Source organism: Mesoplodon mirus, assembly GCF_964341445.2.
Source record: "Mesoplodon mirus genome assembly, chromosome: 4".
NCBI classification, from domain to species: domain Eukaryota; kingdom Metazoa; phylum Chordata; class Mammalia; order Artiodactyla; family Ziphiidae; genus Mesoplodon; species Mesoplodon mirus.
In genome coordinates, this window is record NC_138979.1 from 66,207,180 (window position 1) to 66,223,025 (window position 15,846).

The 15,846-nt window shown below is 39.3% G+C and overlaps 1 protein-coding gene across 9 annotated transcripts in view; it reads left to right on the plus strand.

The window, feature by feature from the left end:
* Positions 1 to 15,846, plus strand: part of SCAPER (S-phase cyclin A associated protein in the ER) — a 496,989-nt gene that overhangs the window by 342,671 nt on the left and 138,472 nt on the right. For all 9 annotated transcript variants that reach the window (XM_082617344.1, XM_082617352.1, XM_082617349.1 and 6 more), the window contains one exon: positions 6,143 to 6,258. In XM_082617344.1, the coding sequence (XP_082473470.1) occupies positions 6,143 to 6,258 (116 nt within the window). The remainder of the gene's footprint in view (positions 1 to 6,142; positions 6,259 to 15,846) is intronic.

The window sequence follows — 15,846 nt, forward strand, 5'->3', positions numbered from 1 at the left end:
AACTTCCAAAACTATGTTGAATAAGAGTGGTGAGAGTGGACATCCTTGTCTTGTTCCTGATCTTAGAGGATATGGTTTCAGTTTTTCATCACTGAGAACGATGTTGGCTGTGGGTTTGTCATGTATTGCCTTTATTTTGTTGAGGTTAAGTTGCCTCTATGCCTACTTTCTGCAGGGTTTTTATCATAAATGAGTGTTGAATTTTGTTGAAAGATTTTTCTGCGTCTGTTGAGGTGATCATATGGTTTTTCTTCTTCAATTTGTTAATATGGTTTATCACATTGATTGATTTGCATATATTGAAGAATCCTTGCATGCCTTGGATAAACCCCACTTGATCATGGTGTATAATCCTTTTAATGTGCTGTTGGGTTCTGTTTGCTAGTATTTTGTTGAGGATTTTTGCATCTGTGTTCATCAGTGATATTGGCCTGTAGTTTTCTTTCTTTGTGACATCTTTGTCTGGTTTTAGTATCAGAGTGATGGTGGCCTCCTAGGATGAGTTTGGGAGTGTTCCTCTCTCTACTATATTTTGGGAGAGTTTAAGGAGGATAAGTGTTAGCTCTTCTCTAAATGTTTGATAGAAGTCACCTCTGAAGCCATCTGGTCCTGGGCTTTTGTTCGTTGGAAGATTTTTAATCACAGTTTCAATTTCAGTGCTTGTGATTGGTCTGTTTATATTTTCTATTTCTCCCTGGTTCAGTCTCAGAAGGTTGTGCATTTCTAAGAATTTGTCCATTTCTTCCAGGTTGTCCATTTCATTGGCACATAGTTGCTTGTAGTAATTGCTCATGATCCTTTGTATTTCTGCAGTGTCAGTTGTTACTTCTCCTTTTTCATTTCTAATTCTGTTGATTTGAGTCTTCTCCCCTTTTTTTTTGATTGAGTCTGGCTAATAGTTTATCAATTTTGTTTATCTTCTCAAAGAACCAGCTTTTAGTTTCATTGATCTTTGCTATTGTTTCCTTCATTTCTTTTTCACTTATTTCTGATATGATCTTTATGATTTCTTTCCTTCTGCTATCTTTGGGGTTTTTTGTTCTTCTTTCTCTAATTTCTTTAGGTGTCAGGATAGGTTGTTTATTTGAGATGTTTCTTGTTGCTTGAGGTAGGATTGTATTGCTATAAACTTCCCTCTCAGAACTGATTTTGCTGCATCCCATAGGTTTTGGGTCGTCGTGTTTTCATTGTCATTTGTTTTTAGGTATTTTTTGGATTTCCTGTTTGATTTCTTCAGTGATCTCTTGGTTATTTAGTAGTGTATTATTTAGCCTCCATGTGTTTGTATTTTTTACAGACTTTTTCCTGTAATTGACATCTAGTCTCATAGCGTTGTGGTTGGAAAAGATACTTGATACGATTTCAATATTTTTAAATTTACCAAGGCTTGATTTGTGACCCAAGATATGATCTATCCTGGAGAATGCTCCATGAGCACTTGAGAAGAAAGTGGATTCTGTTATTTTTGGATGGAATGTCCTATAAATATCAATTAAGTCCATGTTGTTTAATGTATCATTTAAAGCTTGTGTTTCCTTATTTATTTTCATTTAGGATGATCTGTCCATTGGTGAAAGTGGGGTTTTAAAGTCCCCTACTATGATTGTGTTACTGTCAATTTCCCCTTTTATGGCTGTTAGCATTTGCCTTGTGTATTGAGGTGCTCCTGTGTTGGGTGCATAAATATTTACAATTGTTATATCCTCTTGGATTGATCCCTTGATCATTATGTAGTGTCATTCTTTGTCTCTTGTAATAGTCTTTATTTTAAAGTCTATTTTGTCTGATATGAGAATTGCTACTCCAGATTTCTTTTGGTTTTCATTTGCATGGAATATCTTTGTCCATCCCCTCACTTTCAGTCTGTATGTGTCCCTAGGTCTGAAGTGGGTCTCTTGTAGACAGCATATATACTGGTCTTGTTTTTGTATCCATTCACCCAGTCTGTGTCTTTTGGTTGGAGCATTTAATCCATTTACATTTAATGTAGTTATCAATATGTATATTCCTATTACCATTTTCTTAATTGTTTTGGGTTTCTTATTGTAGGTCTTTTCCTTCTCTTGTTTTTCCTGCCTAGAGAAGTTCCTTTAACATTTGTTTTAAAGGTGGTTTGGTGGTGCTGAATTCTCTTAGCTTTTGCTTGTCTGTAAAGGTTTTAGTTTCTCCATCGAATCTGAATGAGATCCTTGCTGGGTAGAGTAATCTTGGTTGTAATGCTTTCCCTTTCATCACTTTAAATATGTCCTGCCACTGCCTTCTGGCTTGTAGAGTTTCTGCTGAAAGATCAGCTGTTAACCTTATGGAGATTCCCTTGTATGTTATTTGTTGCTTTTCCCTTGCTGCTTTTAATATTTTTTCTTTGTATTTAATTTTTGATAGTTTGATTACTATGTGTCTTGGCATGTTTTTCTTTGGATTTATCCTGTATGGGCCTCCCTGCGCTTCCTGGACTTGATTGACTATTTCCTTTCCCATATTATGGAAATTTTCAACTATAATCTCTTCAATATTTTCTCAGTCCCTTTTTTCTTCTGTTCTTCTTCTGGGACCCCTATAATTCCAATGTTGGTGCGTTTAATGTTGTCCCAGAGGTCTCTGAGACTGTCCTCAATTCTTTTCATTCTTTTTTCCTTATTCTGCTCTGGGTGGTTATTTCCACTATTTTATCTTCCAGCTCACTTATCCGTTCTTCTGCCTCAGTTATTCGGCTATTGCTTCTTTCTACAGAATTTTTTTTTTTTTTTTGCAGTACGCAGGCCTCTCACCGTTGTGGCCTCTCCCACTGCGGAGCACAGGCTCCGGACGCGCAGGCTCAGCGGCCATGGCTCATGGGCCCAGCCGCTGCATGGCATGTGGGATCATCCTGGACCAGGGCATGAACCCACGTCCCCTGCATCGGCAGACAGACCCTCAACCACCGCGCCACCAGAGAGGCCCCTTCTAGAGAATTTTTAATTTCATTTATTGTGTTGTTCATCATTGTTTGTTTGCTCTTTAGTTCTTCTAGGTCCTTTTTAAACGTTTCTTGTATTTTCTCCATTCTATTTCCAAGATTTTGGATCATCTTTACTATCATTACTCTGAATTCTTTTTCAGGTAGACTGCCTATTTCCTCTTCATTTGTTTGGTCTGGTGGGTTTTTACCTTGCTCCTTCATCTGCTGTGTATTTTTCTGTCTTCTCCTTTTGGTTAACTTACTGTGTTTGGGGTCTCCTTTTCACAGTCTGCAGGTCCATAGTTCCCGTTGTTTTTGGTGTCTGCCCCCAGACAGGGGGGTAGGCTTCCTGGTGGAGTGGACTGGTGCCTGTGTTCTGGTGGATGAGGCTGGGTCTTGTCTTTCTGGTGGGCAGGGCCGCATCTGGTGGTGTGTTTTGGGGTGTCTGTGACCTTATTATGATATTAGGCAGCCTCTCTGCTAATGAATGGGGTTGTATTCCTGTTTTGCTAGTTGTTTGGCATAGCGTGGCCAGCACTGTAGCTTGCTGGTCGTTGAGTGGAGCTGGGTCTTCGCGTTGAGATGGAGATCTCTGGGAGAGCTTTTGCTGTTTGATATTACATGGAGTCAGGAGGTCTCTGGTGGAACAATGTCCTGAACTGGGCTCTCCCACCTCTGAGGCTCAGGCCTGACACCCAGCCAGAGAACCAAGACCCTGTCAGTCACACGGCTCAGAAGAAAAGGGAGAAAGCGAGGGAGGGAGGGAGGGAGGAAAATACAGTTATTAAAATAAAAAATAAAATTATTAAAACTTTAAAAAATTAAAAGGTAATTAAAAAAAGAAAGAGGAGAGCCACCAAACCGAAAAACAAATCCACTGATGATAACAAGTGCTAAAAACCACACTAAGTAAAGAAAAAGAAGAAACCGACAGGCAGAACCCTAGGACAAATGGTAAAAGCAAAGTTATACAGACAAAATCACGCAAAGCATACACATACACACTCACAAAAAGAGGAAATGGAAAAAATATATATATATATTAAGAAAAGAGAGCCACCAAATCAATAAACAAACCTACCAATGATAATAAACTCTAAATACTAAACTAAGATAAACATAAAACCAGAAACAAATTAGATGCAGAAAGCAAACTCCAAGTCTGCAGTTGCTCCCAAAGTCTACCTCCTCAAATTTGGGATGATTCGTTGTCCATTCAGGTATTCCAGAGACGCAGGGTATGTCAAGTTCATTGTGGAGATTGAATCCGCTGCTCCTGAGGCTGCTGGGAGAAGTTTCCCTTTCTCTTCTTTGTTCGCATAGCTCCCGGGGTTCAGCTTTGGATTTGGCCCTGCCTCTTGTGTGTAGGTCGCCTGAGGGCATCTGTTCTTCACTCAGACAGGACGGGGCTAAAGTAGCCGCTGATTAGGGGGCTCTGGCTCACTCAGGCCAGTGGGAGGTAGTGGTACGGAATGCAGGGCGAGCCTGCGGCGGCAGAGGCGAGCCTAACGTTGCAACGGCCTGAGGCGCGCCATTTGTTCTCCCGGGGAAGTTGTCCCTGGATCACAGGACCCTGGTATTGGCAGGCTGCACAGGCTCCCGGGGGGGGAGGTGTGGATAGTGACCTGTGCTTGCACACAGGCTTCTTGGTGGCGGCAGCAGCAGCCTTAGCGTTTCATGCCCGTCTCTGGTGTCCACGCTGATAGCTGCGGCTTGCACCCATCTCTGGAGCTCAGCTAGGTGGTGCTCTGAATCCTCTCTCCTCGTGCACCCCGAAACAATGGTCTCTTGCCTCTTAGGCAGTTCTAGACTTTTTCCCAGACTCCCTCCCGGCTAGCTGTGGCATACTAGGCCCCTTCAGGCTGTGTTCACGCAGCCAGCCCCAGTCCTCTCCCTGGGATCTGACCTCCGAAGAAGCCTGAGCCTCAGCTCCCAGCCCCCACCCGCCCTGGCGGGTGAGCAGACAAGCCTCTTAAGCTGGTGAGTGCTGGTGGCACCGATCCTCTGTGCGGGAATCTCTCTGCTTTGCCCTTTGCACCCCTGTTGCTGCGATCTCCTCCGTGGCTCAGAAGCTTCCCCCCCTCCAACCCCCATCTCTGCCAGTGAAGGGGGTTCCTAGTGTGTGGAAACCTTTCCTCCTTCACAACTCCCTCCCTGAGGTGCAGGTCCTGTCCCTATTCTTTTTTTTTTTTTTGCGGTACGCGGGCCTCTCACTGTTGTGGCCTCTCACATTGCGGAGCACAGGCTCCAGATGCGCAGGCTCAGCGGCCATGGCTCACGGGCCCAGTCGGTCCGCGGCATGTGGTGTCCTTCCCGGACCGGGGCACGAACCCGTGTCCCCTGCATCAGCAGGCGGACTCTCAACCACTGCGCCACCAGGGAAGCCCCTGTCCCTATTCTTTTGTCTCTGCTTTTTCTTTTTTCTTTTGCCCTACCCAAGTACGGTGGGGAGTTTCTTGCCTTTTGGGAAGTCTAAGGTCTTCTGCCAGCGTTCAGTAGGTGTTCTGTAGGAGTTGTTTCACGTGTAGATGTATTTCTGGTGTATTTGTGGGGAGGAAGGTGGTCTCCACGTCTTACTTCTCCACCATCTTGAAGGTCTCCACTTTTTTTTAAAAAAAGGTACATCTAACTGGTTAGTTATTAGATTATCTTGTATTACTGAAGAAAAAAGTTCTAGCAAAGGAAATCTTTGTGGAAGTCAGTTTGTCTTGTTAAGTGGTAATTAACCTTGCAAAATGATCCAGTTTTTAAAAGTGTTGCTAAAAACTTCTGTATGAAATGATTTTTTCCTATGCTTGGAGTGCTTCATCCCTTTCCCTTTTCTTTTGCCTGTCTCAAAACCTCAACTTCCTCAGAAAAGCCTATGCTGACCCTTTCCCCAATATACAGTTGATTCCCCCACTGTTCTCATAGAGCACCTTTCCTTTTTCTTCAGAGTACTTATTATAATTGAAATTGTTTTATTTATATTTATTTGATTAATGTTGGTCTCATCCACTAAATTTTAAGCTTCATGGGGGACAGCAACTATGATTTTTTGTTCACCACTTTTGACCTATAGTTCCTAGGAATGAGTAAGCATTCAATAAGTGTTGGTAGAATAATTGAACCAACAGAATATTTCACACTACAGCTAAATATTTCATTTGGTTATAATTTTATGCCTGGGAAATGGGGCTAATTTCTTTTTGTATTTCTGTTTAGAATGTGGCAGATCAGATTGCATTTCAAGCTGCTGGTGGATTAACAGCCCTTGAACACATTCTTCAAGTAGTGGTCCCAGTCACAAATGTGAACACAGTTTCACGAATTCCTCCTAAGTAAGTAGAGTTTTTAAATCTGTCTTTCACGTTTCACTTGTGAGTCATTTCTGCCCTATGGTTTCCATATGGGGGACCACAGGAAAATTGTATGTTTATTCAGGCTTGAATAGCAAAAGCTTACCCTCCCCATTAGGGAGAAAAACAGAGGTGCTCGACTTCATTTACAAAACTCAAATTGAGCTTAAAAAGCCTTATGAAGGAAATTTCTTTGGTCTGTGACCTTTTCTAATCCTAAATCAAGAAGAACTGATGAACTTGTGAGTTCTAATTGCTTACAAAATTTGAAGAGAAATGAATAGTAATAACAGCTAACTTTTTGTATTGCATACAAAAAAGGAGGTAAGTACATTGACAAAGGCCTGAGCTGTGAAATTTGAAGAAGTCCCTAACGTACAGGAAGAGCAGTCTGAGGCCAAGACTGCCATAGTCTGGAGTCCCAGCCAAATAGTTGGGAAGTGGATTGCAGTTTGGTCTTTTAACTGCAAATTGCTCTTTCGTAAGGATCATGTGCATCCTTTAGACCCAAGATCTACTTTCTTATTCTTTTAAGTCACCCTTTGGTCCCTGGCCATCTAGGATGTAGTAGCAGACAGCATTATTTCAGAAGTATTGTATTCCTGAGTTGTAACATGCACAATTTTTGGATATTTTGTGGAGACTCTTATTTGCAGGGTTTAAATGAGAAGTTTTGATAAAAGTTCAGTTATATCACTGAGAAACTTTTAAATATTTAATTAGCTCTACAAAAGTGAGTGCTTCATTTGTCTGCTGGATACAACAGAAAAAAAAATTCCAAGAGTATGTTATCTTTCTTCCTGAGAGACATTTGGTAAAATACAAATAGCGCCAGCTTTGGAGTCATACAAACCTGAATTCCAGTTTTACCTCTGCTGGTTACTAGTTGGGAGAATTGGGACAAGTGCCTTAATCTTGTTGCATCTGTTTCCTCATTTGGTCAAACAGGGGTAGTCATATTCACCTCACAGTGTGGGGATCAGTTGAAGTAATAATGTATGTGAGAGTTCTTTGTAAACCTTGAAGTGTTATATAAATATTAGGTGACAGGTTTTTTTTTTGTTTTTTTTTTTTCTTTTTTTTTGCGGTATGCGGGCCTCTCACTGTTGTGGCCTCTCCCGTTGCGGAGCACAGGCTCCGGATGCGCAGGCCCAGCGGCCATGGCTCACGGGCCCAGCCGCTCCGCGGCATATGGGATCCTCCCAGACCAGGGCACGAACCCGTATCCCCTGCATCGGCAGGCGGACTCTCAACCACTGCGCCACCAGGGAGGCCCCTAGGTGACAGTTTTTAAAGTAGTAATCTTGCCTGGTTTAAGACAGTGTTATCTATTTGACGTGAGAGATTTCTAAGTACAGACTTTGATACTGAGTTAGTTTGGGTTCTTTTGCTCTACTGACAAAGTAGAGATTAATGAAAGAATGTATAGGTGTCCTTTAAAGTCAGGATATCTTTCTTTGGAGCAGAAAACTGTACATGGGGCAGTTATAGCACACATATAGATGTTCTAACCCAGAAGAGTTGCTATTCCTTTTCAAAGTAGACTTTATTGACAGTGTGTTGCTTGGCATGTTGTCAGCACTCAATGTATATTAATTGGCAGAGAGAGAGAGAGGAAGGAAAGAATGAAATACAGTAAAATATTTGAGATAAGAAAATAAATGGCATTTGATTCTTCGGGACAGTGCTTTTCATAACTGTTAATAATTCATATTGTTCATCTTAACTGCACCTGTAGTTTTTGTTTTGTTTCTTTTTTGATTTCATTGTTGTTGTTGTTTTGTTTGTTTTCTGGTAGGCTGCAACACGCATGACCCTAAGCTCCCTTAATGGTAACCTAGATGAAATGCCTATTTCCCAAAAGCTACCTTTGTCATTGTGGCAGAGGGCATGTTCTGGTGCTTATTTGTGCCTCTTTTTTAGGGAACAGAAGAGGTTTCCATAGTTCCCAAAAAGACCTAAGTAAGAATTAGCACATCTGCTTTGGAAAGAAGCCATGGAATCCTGAAAGTCCAGATCAATGCTTCTCAGCTGGCCACAGTGCCAGGATTGAGAGTTTGTTTCTTCATCTCATCTTAGGCCAATAGTTTTGTGTTTTCAGCCAGGTACTGCTTACTGAGTGAGGCCAGCACTCAGGGCTGTGGGCATCTAGCATTGACTCTAAGATTCTCCTGTCCGTCCTTAGCACAGCTCAAGATCATGACTCTACTTTCTAAACTAGCCTCACTTCTCCGGGCTAATGAATTAAGGTTATGCTGCTTACTTGGAGACAGGCAAAAAAAAATGCCACAACTACATTAGATTTAAATGTAGACTCAGAGCACACTGGTGGGCCTGAGTCAGTGACTTTTTCATATTCCTTCTAACTGCTCTCTGGCCTTGGGACTTCCTTTGCTCTCAACTTGCCCAGATCCTCCCCTTCTATCCCTGTTGAGCTCCCAGCCCTCGTCATCATGAAACTTCTGCCACCTTAGCACATTTTGTTTTCTGCTTCCTGTGGCATTTCGTGACTCTTACCTAGAGAGACTGTATTTTGGTCTTCGTTTTTTTTTTTTTTTTTTTTTTTAACTATCCTACAATAGTTCATTTTTCTCAGCAATAAACAGGAAAAGATTTGAGAAGTTTCAGCCACTGTCTAGTAACATTTATCATGTGGATCACCTATGACTGCAGGCCTAACGTTTCACTGCCCCTGCAGTCCCAGAGCACTGTGAATGGAAAAACCAACTCCCTGATCCTCTTTCCTCACCACTTTGCCCCTCTTCCTTTTTACTCCACATGGTACCTCAGCAGTTGTCCTATAATTATTGCTAGGTAACTCCCTCTGAGTGAATATTTTGCTTCCAGCAGATTTTTTTAGTGTGAAATTGAGAATTATACCCACTTATGAAAATTTAAATTTTTGAAACCTTTCTGAATCTTCACTGGGTTCTTTTTCTTTTTTTTAGAAACAGAGAAAGCCCATAAACCTGCTTGAATCCTTTTCAAATTATCATTGGTTAGGTCCCATTTGTTTATTTTTGTTTTTATTTCCATTATTCTCAGAGATGGATCCAAAAAGATATTGCTGCAATTTATGTCAAAGAGTGTTCTGCCTATGTTTTCCTCTAGGAGTTTTATAGTATCCAGTCTTACATTTAGGTATTTAATCCATTTTGAGTTTATTTTTGAGTATGGTGTTAGAGAATGTTCTACTTTCATTGTTTTACCTGTAGCTGTCCAGTTTTCCCAGTACTGTTTATTGAAGAGACTGTCTTTTCTCCATTGGCTTTTCTTGCCTCCTTTGTTGTAGATTAATTGACCATAGGTGTATTGGTTTATTTTTGGGCTTTCTATCCTGTCCATTGATCTACATGTCTGTTTCTGTGCCAGTACCATACTATTTTAATTACTGTAACTTTGTATTATAGTCTGAAGTCAAGGAGCTTGATTCCTCCAGCTCCGTTTTTCTTTCTCAAGATTGCTTTGGCTATTCAGAGTCTTTTGTGTTTCCATACAAATTTTAAAATTTTTTGTTTTAATTCTGTGAAAAATGCCATTGGTAGTTTGATAGGGATTGCATTGAATCTGTAGACTGCATTGAGTAATATATTCATTTTAACAATATTGATTCTTCCAATCCAAGAGCACAGTATATCTTTCCACCTGTTTGTGTCATCTTCAGTTTCTTTCATCAGTGTCTTATAGTTTTCAGAGTACAGGTCTTTTGCCTCCTTTGGTAGATTTATCCCTAGGTATTTTATTCTTTCTGATGCGATGGTAAATGGAATTGTTTTCTTGATTCTTCTCTTTGATCTTTCACTGTTAGTGTATAGAAATGCAACAGATTTCTGTGTATTTGTGTCCTGCAACTTTACCAAATTCATTGATGAGCTCTAGTAGTTTTCTGGTAGCATCTTTAGGATTTTCTATGTATAGTATCATGTCATCTGCAAACACTGACAGTTTTACTTCTTCTGTTCCAACGTGGATTGCTTTTATTTCTTTTTCTTCTCTGATTGCTGTGGCTAGGACTTCCAAAACTATGTCGAATAAAAGTGGTGAGAGTGGACATCCTTGTCTTATTCCTGACCTTAGAGGAAATGCTTTCAGCTTTTCACCATTGAGTATGATATTAAGTGTGGGTTTGTCATGTACAATGGGATATTACTCAGCCATGAAAGAGAATGAAATAATGCCATTTGCAACAACATGGATGGACCTAGAGATTATCCTACTAAGTGAAATAAGCCAGGCAAAGACAGTTATCATATGATATCACTTATATGTGGAATCAAAAAAGATACAAATGAACTTATTTACAAAACAGAAATAGGCCCACAGACATAGAAAACAAACTTTTGGTTCCCAAAGGAGAAAGGGGTAGAGGAGGGATAAATTAGGAGGTTGGGATTAACATATACACACTACTATGTATAAAATGGGTAACCAATAGGGGCCTACTGTATAGCACAGGGGACTATGTTCAATATTTCATAATAACCTATAAAGGAAAAGAATCTGAAAAAGAAGATATAGATAGATAGATATGCTTATAGATTTATAGATATATAGATAAAACTGAACCATTGTGCTGTACACCTACAACTAACACAATATTGTAAATCAACTATACTTCAATTAATATATATATATATATATATATATATATATATATATATATATCAGTTATCACTGAAAAGACTTGGTCGGGATATGGTATTCTAAAATCAACCTTTTTAACAAATGTGCTCCAGTAAAATTATTTTCAGTGCCAAGAAAGATCACCGTGAAACAAAGCAATTTTCTTTCTTTTTTTTTCTTGAATTCTTATTGGAGTATAGTTGCTGTACAATGTTGTGTTAGTTTCTACTGTACAGCAAAGTGAATCAGTTATACGTATACATATATCCCCTCTTTTTTAACAAGGCAATTTTCATTTCATGTTGTATCTACTTTTGGAATGCCTCATGTTATTCTGCCTCCTAATTTTACTTGGAGAAAACAAGTACAAAACAATGAATGACATATTCTAACCTTTTCTTTGGTTTAGGCTAATAACAGTTGTTTTTTTACATAGCTTTTTTTTTAAAATCGAAGTATAGTTTATTTACAGTGTTGTGTTAATTTCTGCTGTACAGCAAGGTGATTCAGTTATACATATGTACATTCTTTTTTATATTATTTTTCATTATGGTTTATCACAGGATATTGAATATAGTTCCCTGTGCTATTAGGACCTTGTTATTTATACATTCTATATATACTAGTTTGCCTCTTAACATAGCTTTTAATATTTGAAAATAAATGGTAGTTTGTCATTTTCTTTGAGCAAAAAGAATGCCCCATGTTATGTAAATAAGAAGGTGGATCTGCTGTGACCTAAACTTTGTGTTGTGTTTTTATAGTATATTTACATAGTGGCAATGATAACAGAAGTGAGAGTTGACACTTGCTGGCATTCCACATCTCCAAGCCCTTTTCAGGCAGCAGTAAATGTTCATATTTCATAAAGAAGCCAGCAAACCTTTTGGACCACCAAAAATGATACTGGGCTGTCTTTTCCAGGTTGCCTTTTACTTACCTGGTATTCCTAGTTCTTGACAGGTACTCATGGACAAAAAAGGGGCCAAATAGTTAAGCTATTGTACTTAACTATTTTATTCTCTAAGCTGCTCTAGGTTGTTCTGTAGCAGAACTCACCAGCCCCTCTTTCTTCTCCATCAGCCTTGCTTCTCTTCCTCCATTGTCCCTCTGGACACAATTTTTTAATATGGAAGTAGTCTTATCAACATGGAGCAGTGCAGACCACATGGTATAATGGAGAACAGACAGGCTCTGCAGTCAGATCTGAGCTTAAATCTCTGCTTTTCACTTGGTAGCTATGGGATCATGGGCTAAATTACTTGTTGTAACAGAGCCTCAGTTAAATGGTAACCCTACCAGGGTAGGGCTTGTTGACTGCTAAAAGTGTGCGTATTTATTAAGTGCTCTGCACAAAGAAAGCACTTAGTTAATATCAATGGGGTGTTTTTGGTAGTTGTTATTGTTTTGACTCCACTTACCCTACTTAATTATTGAACTTTAAATCCCTAAGTCTGTGTCACTTTGGGTTCCAAGAATCTATGATCTATTAATTTTACTTGGTCATTTGTGTTTTTCACCCTAAGTCCAAACTTCATCCTGGTTAATTTTGGCCCAGCCTGTCAAGATCCTTTTTGGATCCTGATTTGGCCTCTAATTTAGTTTCTTTTTCTTTAACTTTGTGCCACTCCTGAAGTTGATCTGTAAAAGATATGTATCTTCATCTAAACCACTGAAGAAATATCAAACAGTTTAGAGAATAGTCCAATTTAGCACTTTATTTAATGTTGCCAAGTACTCCATTTGTTGTGTTATCTTCTCCTCAGAGATATTATAATTCCTTGGGATCAGAGACCATAGTAAATATATTACTTATAAATCATATGATATCTTAATAAATATCATTTGAATACATGAATGAATTCATTTTCTGAGACACGGAAGTAAAGCAGTAAAAGAGCACACTGCTTCAAATACTTGACTCTGTGGACTTAAAATATGATCACATCTCAATCTTAGCCAAATAAGGCCCTACTGATTTTGACCACTCTGTTAGCTAGACTTAAGGCAATATGTTTTTATTCCATCTTTAAACTTCTGTGAATTTGTATATCTTATATCTGTAACTTCTTTCCTCAGAAGGTCAAAGAGAATGCTAGAACTATATTCTTGGTTGTTGTCCTTATCACAGTTTTAGAATCAGAGTACACGGGTTTATATAAGATTACCCCCGTTTTAATCTATGATGAAAAATAAATTCTTCCTGCTGCTGTGGCCTTTGTAAAGTATACCTCTCTATTCACATCAAACAAATTAAGTTACTTTTTTGCTTCTTTAGAGTATATACATTTATCTATCTAGTAAATCAGTCTCAGGTAGAACAATAGTCACTGAATACAGCAAAAATAAATAAATTTAGGGTGATGTGAGGTAGTGCCTTGCTTACTAGGAAGATCACAAATTTATTCTCCAAAGTAAAATAACATAAACTTGTGCAATTTATCTACTTGTCAATATTGCGTTTGCTTGATCCTTTGAAGTTGGTGGGGAGGCAGAACTTAACATTTATTGAGAGCATCCTCAGTGCCAGTCCGTGTGTCAGATGCTTTGCGTGGCTTCCCTTGTTCACTCCTCACAGTCACCGGAAGCCATGTACGTGACCGCTGCCAGAATGAGGGTCAGGAGCAACAATGTTTGGGGCATGACTGCAACCTGAAAGAGAGCCATGATACTCTTTTTTCAAAGAGTGTTTCTTCTTTCCAAATGGCAGAGTGTTCAGAATTACTCTCCCATGATTATTGAGGTTTCATCCTTAAAGGTGTCTGTTCCTTTTTCTTGGTCTAGTGATACTCACAGGGTAGCGACTGATGCAGTTCATTTCATAGTGGAAAAGGGATATCCCATGTATACCAGAAGCAGGTACATGACGTAGGGCTTCTGATCCTGATACCCAGGGAAACTGTTCTCTGGGGATTCCTTTCTTGGGATCAGTTGTATGTACATATGGACATGGGAATGGGATTGCCACATCTAGGAACCATTTGAAATAGACCTTGTCCTTAGGGAACTTACAGGGAAATGAGGTGGGTTAAACTCTAAATATCATTAGTACTAGCCTGCTGTGTTACCTATGTGGAGTAGCCAGCCTGGTGGTTTATGTAAGCTCTTCATAAAAGGAACATTTTGTTACATATCTAATGTCTGCAAACTTAGTTTCCTCAGATGCCTGGCCTCATGTGCCTGGCCTATAGCTTGCTTCTTATTCTGGTCTCTTGACTCACGTGTCTGTTCTCTTTGGAGCTCATCTACTGTTAAATCTTTGCCTTTCTCTTCAGTGTGTAACACAATCCAGACTCTGTTAACCTGTTTTCACCATGAGCTTCCTACCCTGCTACCCTTTATTTCTTCTTGGCTTGTCATATTCACTTCATATTCGCCTCAACTCCATTCCTATTTGTTGTTCCCTTTTTATGGGTGTTATGAATACTACATGTTCTAGGCATTGCAGCTGTGCCTCTTCTAAGCAGCTATATTTTATGCCATAGGGTGTTTCCCTCAATGGCCATAGCTGGTTAAACCAAGAATGGACATTTGACTCAAAAGCAGCCAATCTGTAGACCAGCCAGCAATATCAGGCTTAAAACGCAGCCCCCAAAATTAAACTGGTCCAGTCAAGTTTCTCTCTCAGGAATTTGCAGTTGGAAAATTATAAAACTCCAACCCATTTTGTGTGTGTGTGTGTTTGAATTTGAAAAATCATGTAGAGTAACTTCTGGGATGGTCATTACAGGGCTGTGTTCACTCCAAGTTTAGCAGGACTAATGAAAGCCAGTTGGGGGAAAGGGGGAGACCAGAACTGCTTCATGAGAGAAAAGGGGGCTGGAAATGAGAGTAGGCCCAGTCCACAGAGCTGGCATTGTTCCTGCCCTCCTGAAGTCTGGTAGTTCATTTTCTCCTGGATTCACGTGAAAGTTCCCAACAGCCTTACAGTAAATGTCTCTTTTTACTTGACATATTTTGAATAAATTTCTGTCCTTTCCAACCTAGAGCCTGATACTTTTAAATACAAATATTAAAGATTTTTTAAAACTCTAGATTGGGTTGAAAATATGGGACTATGTTATAGAACCTTCCTTGCAACCTCATAGAATTGTTTTTCTAAATTCTTTCATACCAAGGAAGAATGAATGAATGCCCACGTTTTAAAGTAGAAATAGAGAAAGCACGTTTTACAAGTTCTCTAGGGTGTAGTTCTTTATGAACATTAAATGTTTCTACAATCTGGGACTGGCAGAACTTTCCTTTTTTCTCCTAACCCCAGTTTGGAGAATCTGTATAGAAAATTATATACATTAAACATTCTGTCCCTGGATGCTAAGGTAAGCACACTTCAAGTAACATACTCTAGAGTGAAGAGCTTATTTTCAGCATCAAAGATTGGAAAATGTATTGTGTATTGTTCTTTAATAACAATACATAAGTTCTGCAAGAAGAAGTAACAGTACTACTCATGTTCTTTATAGCCCTCAAGTGTTAACTTTCTTGGTTGGCCCTTGGGTCCCAGATTGATTACCTCATTATTAACTTTATAATTAGAACTTAGTTTGAATCCCAGTAACACTGTCTTATTTTTACAAAAACTAGAAGTATATTTTCTTAGACTCTATTTTCTCAGACTTGATCATAATGGACCATAGTCCAACTTTTTAATAAAAAATATTTGTTCATGATGAACTTAATCATTGCACCAGTTATCTTCTGAAATTAGAACCAGTTGCCTGTTTTGAAGCTGAGGTTAAGATGTTTTGAATGTGAGGAGATTGCAAGAGCAGTCACCACCCCCCAACCCCCCACTCAAGTCCTGACAGCATGATGCAGCTCAGAATGTTAATCCTATACTACAAGGTAAAGCTTTTTTATATTTTTAAGAACTGAATAATATGCCTTTATTTTAAGATTTAACAGTGCAGTTTCAACTGCTAGGTGAAAGATATAGCATTGGTAAAA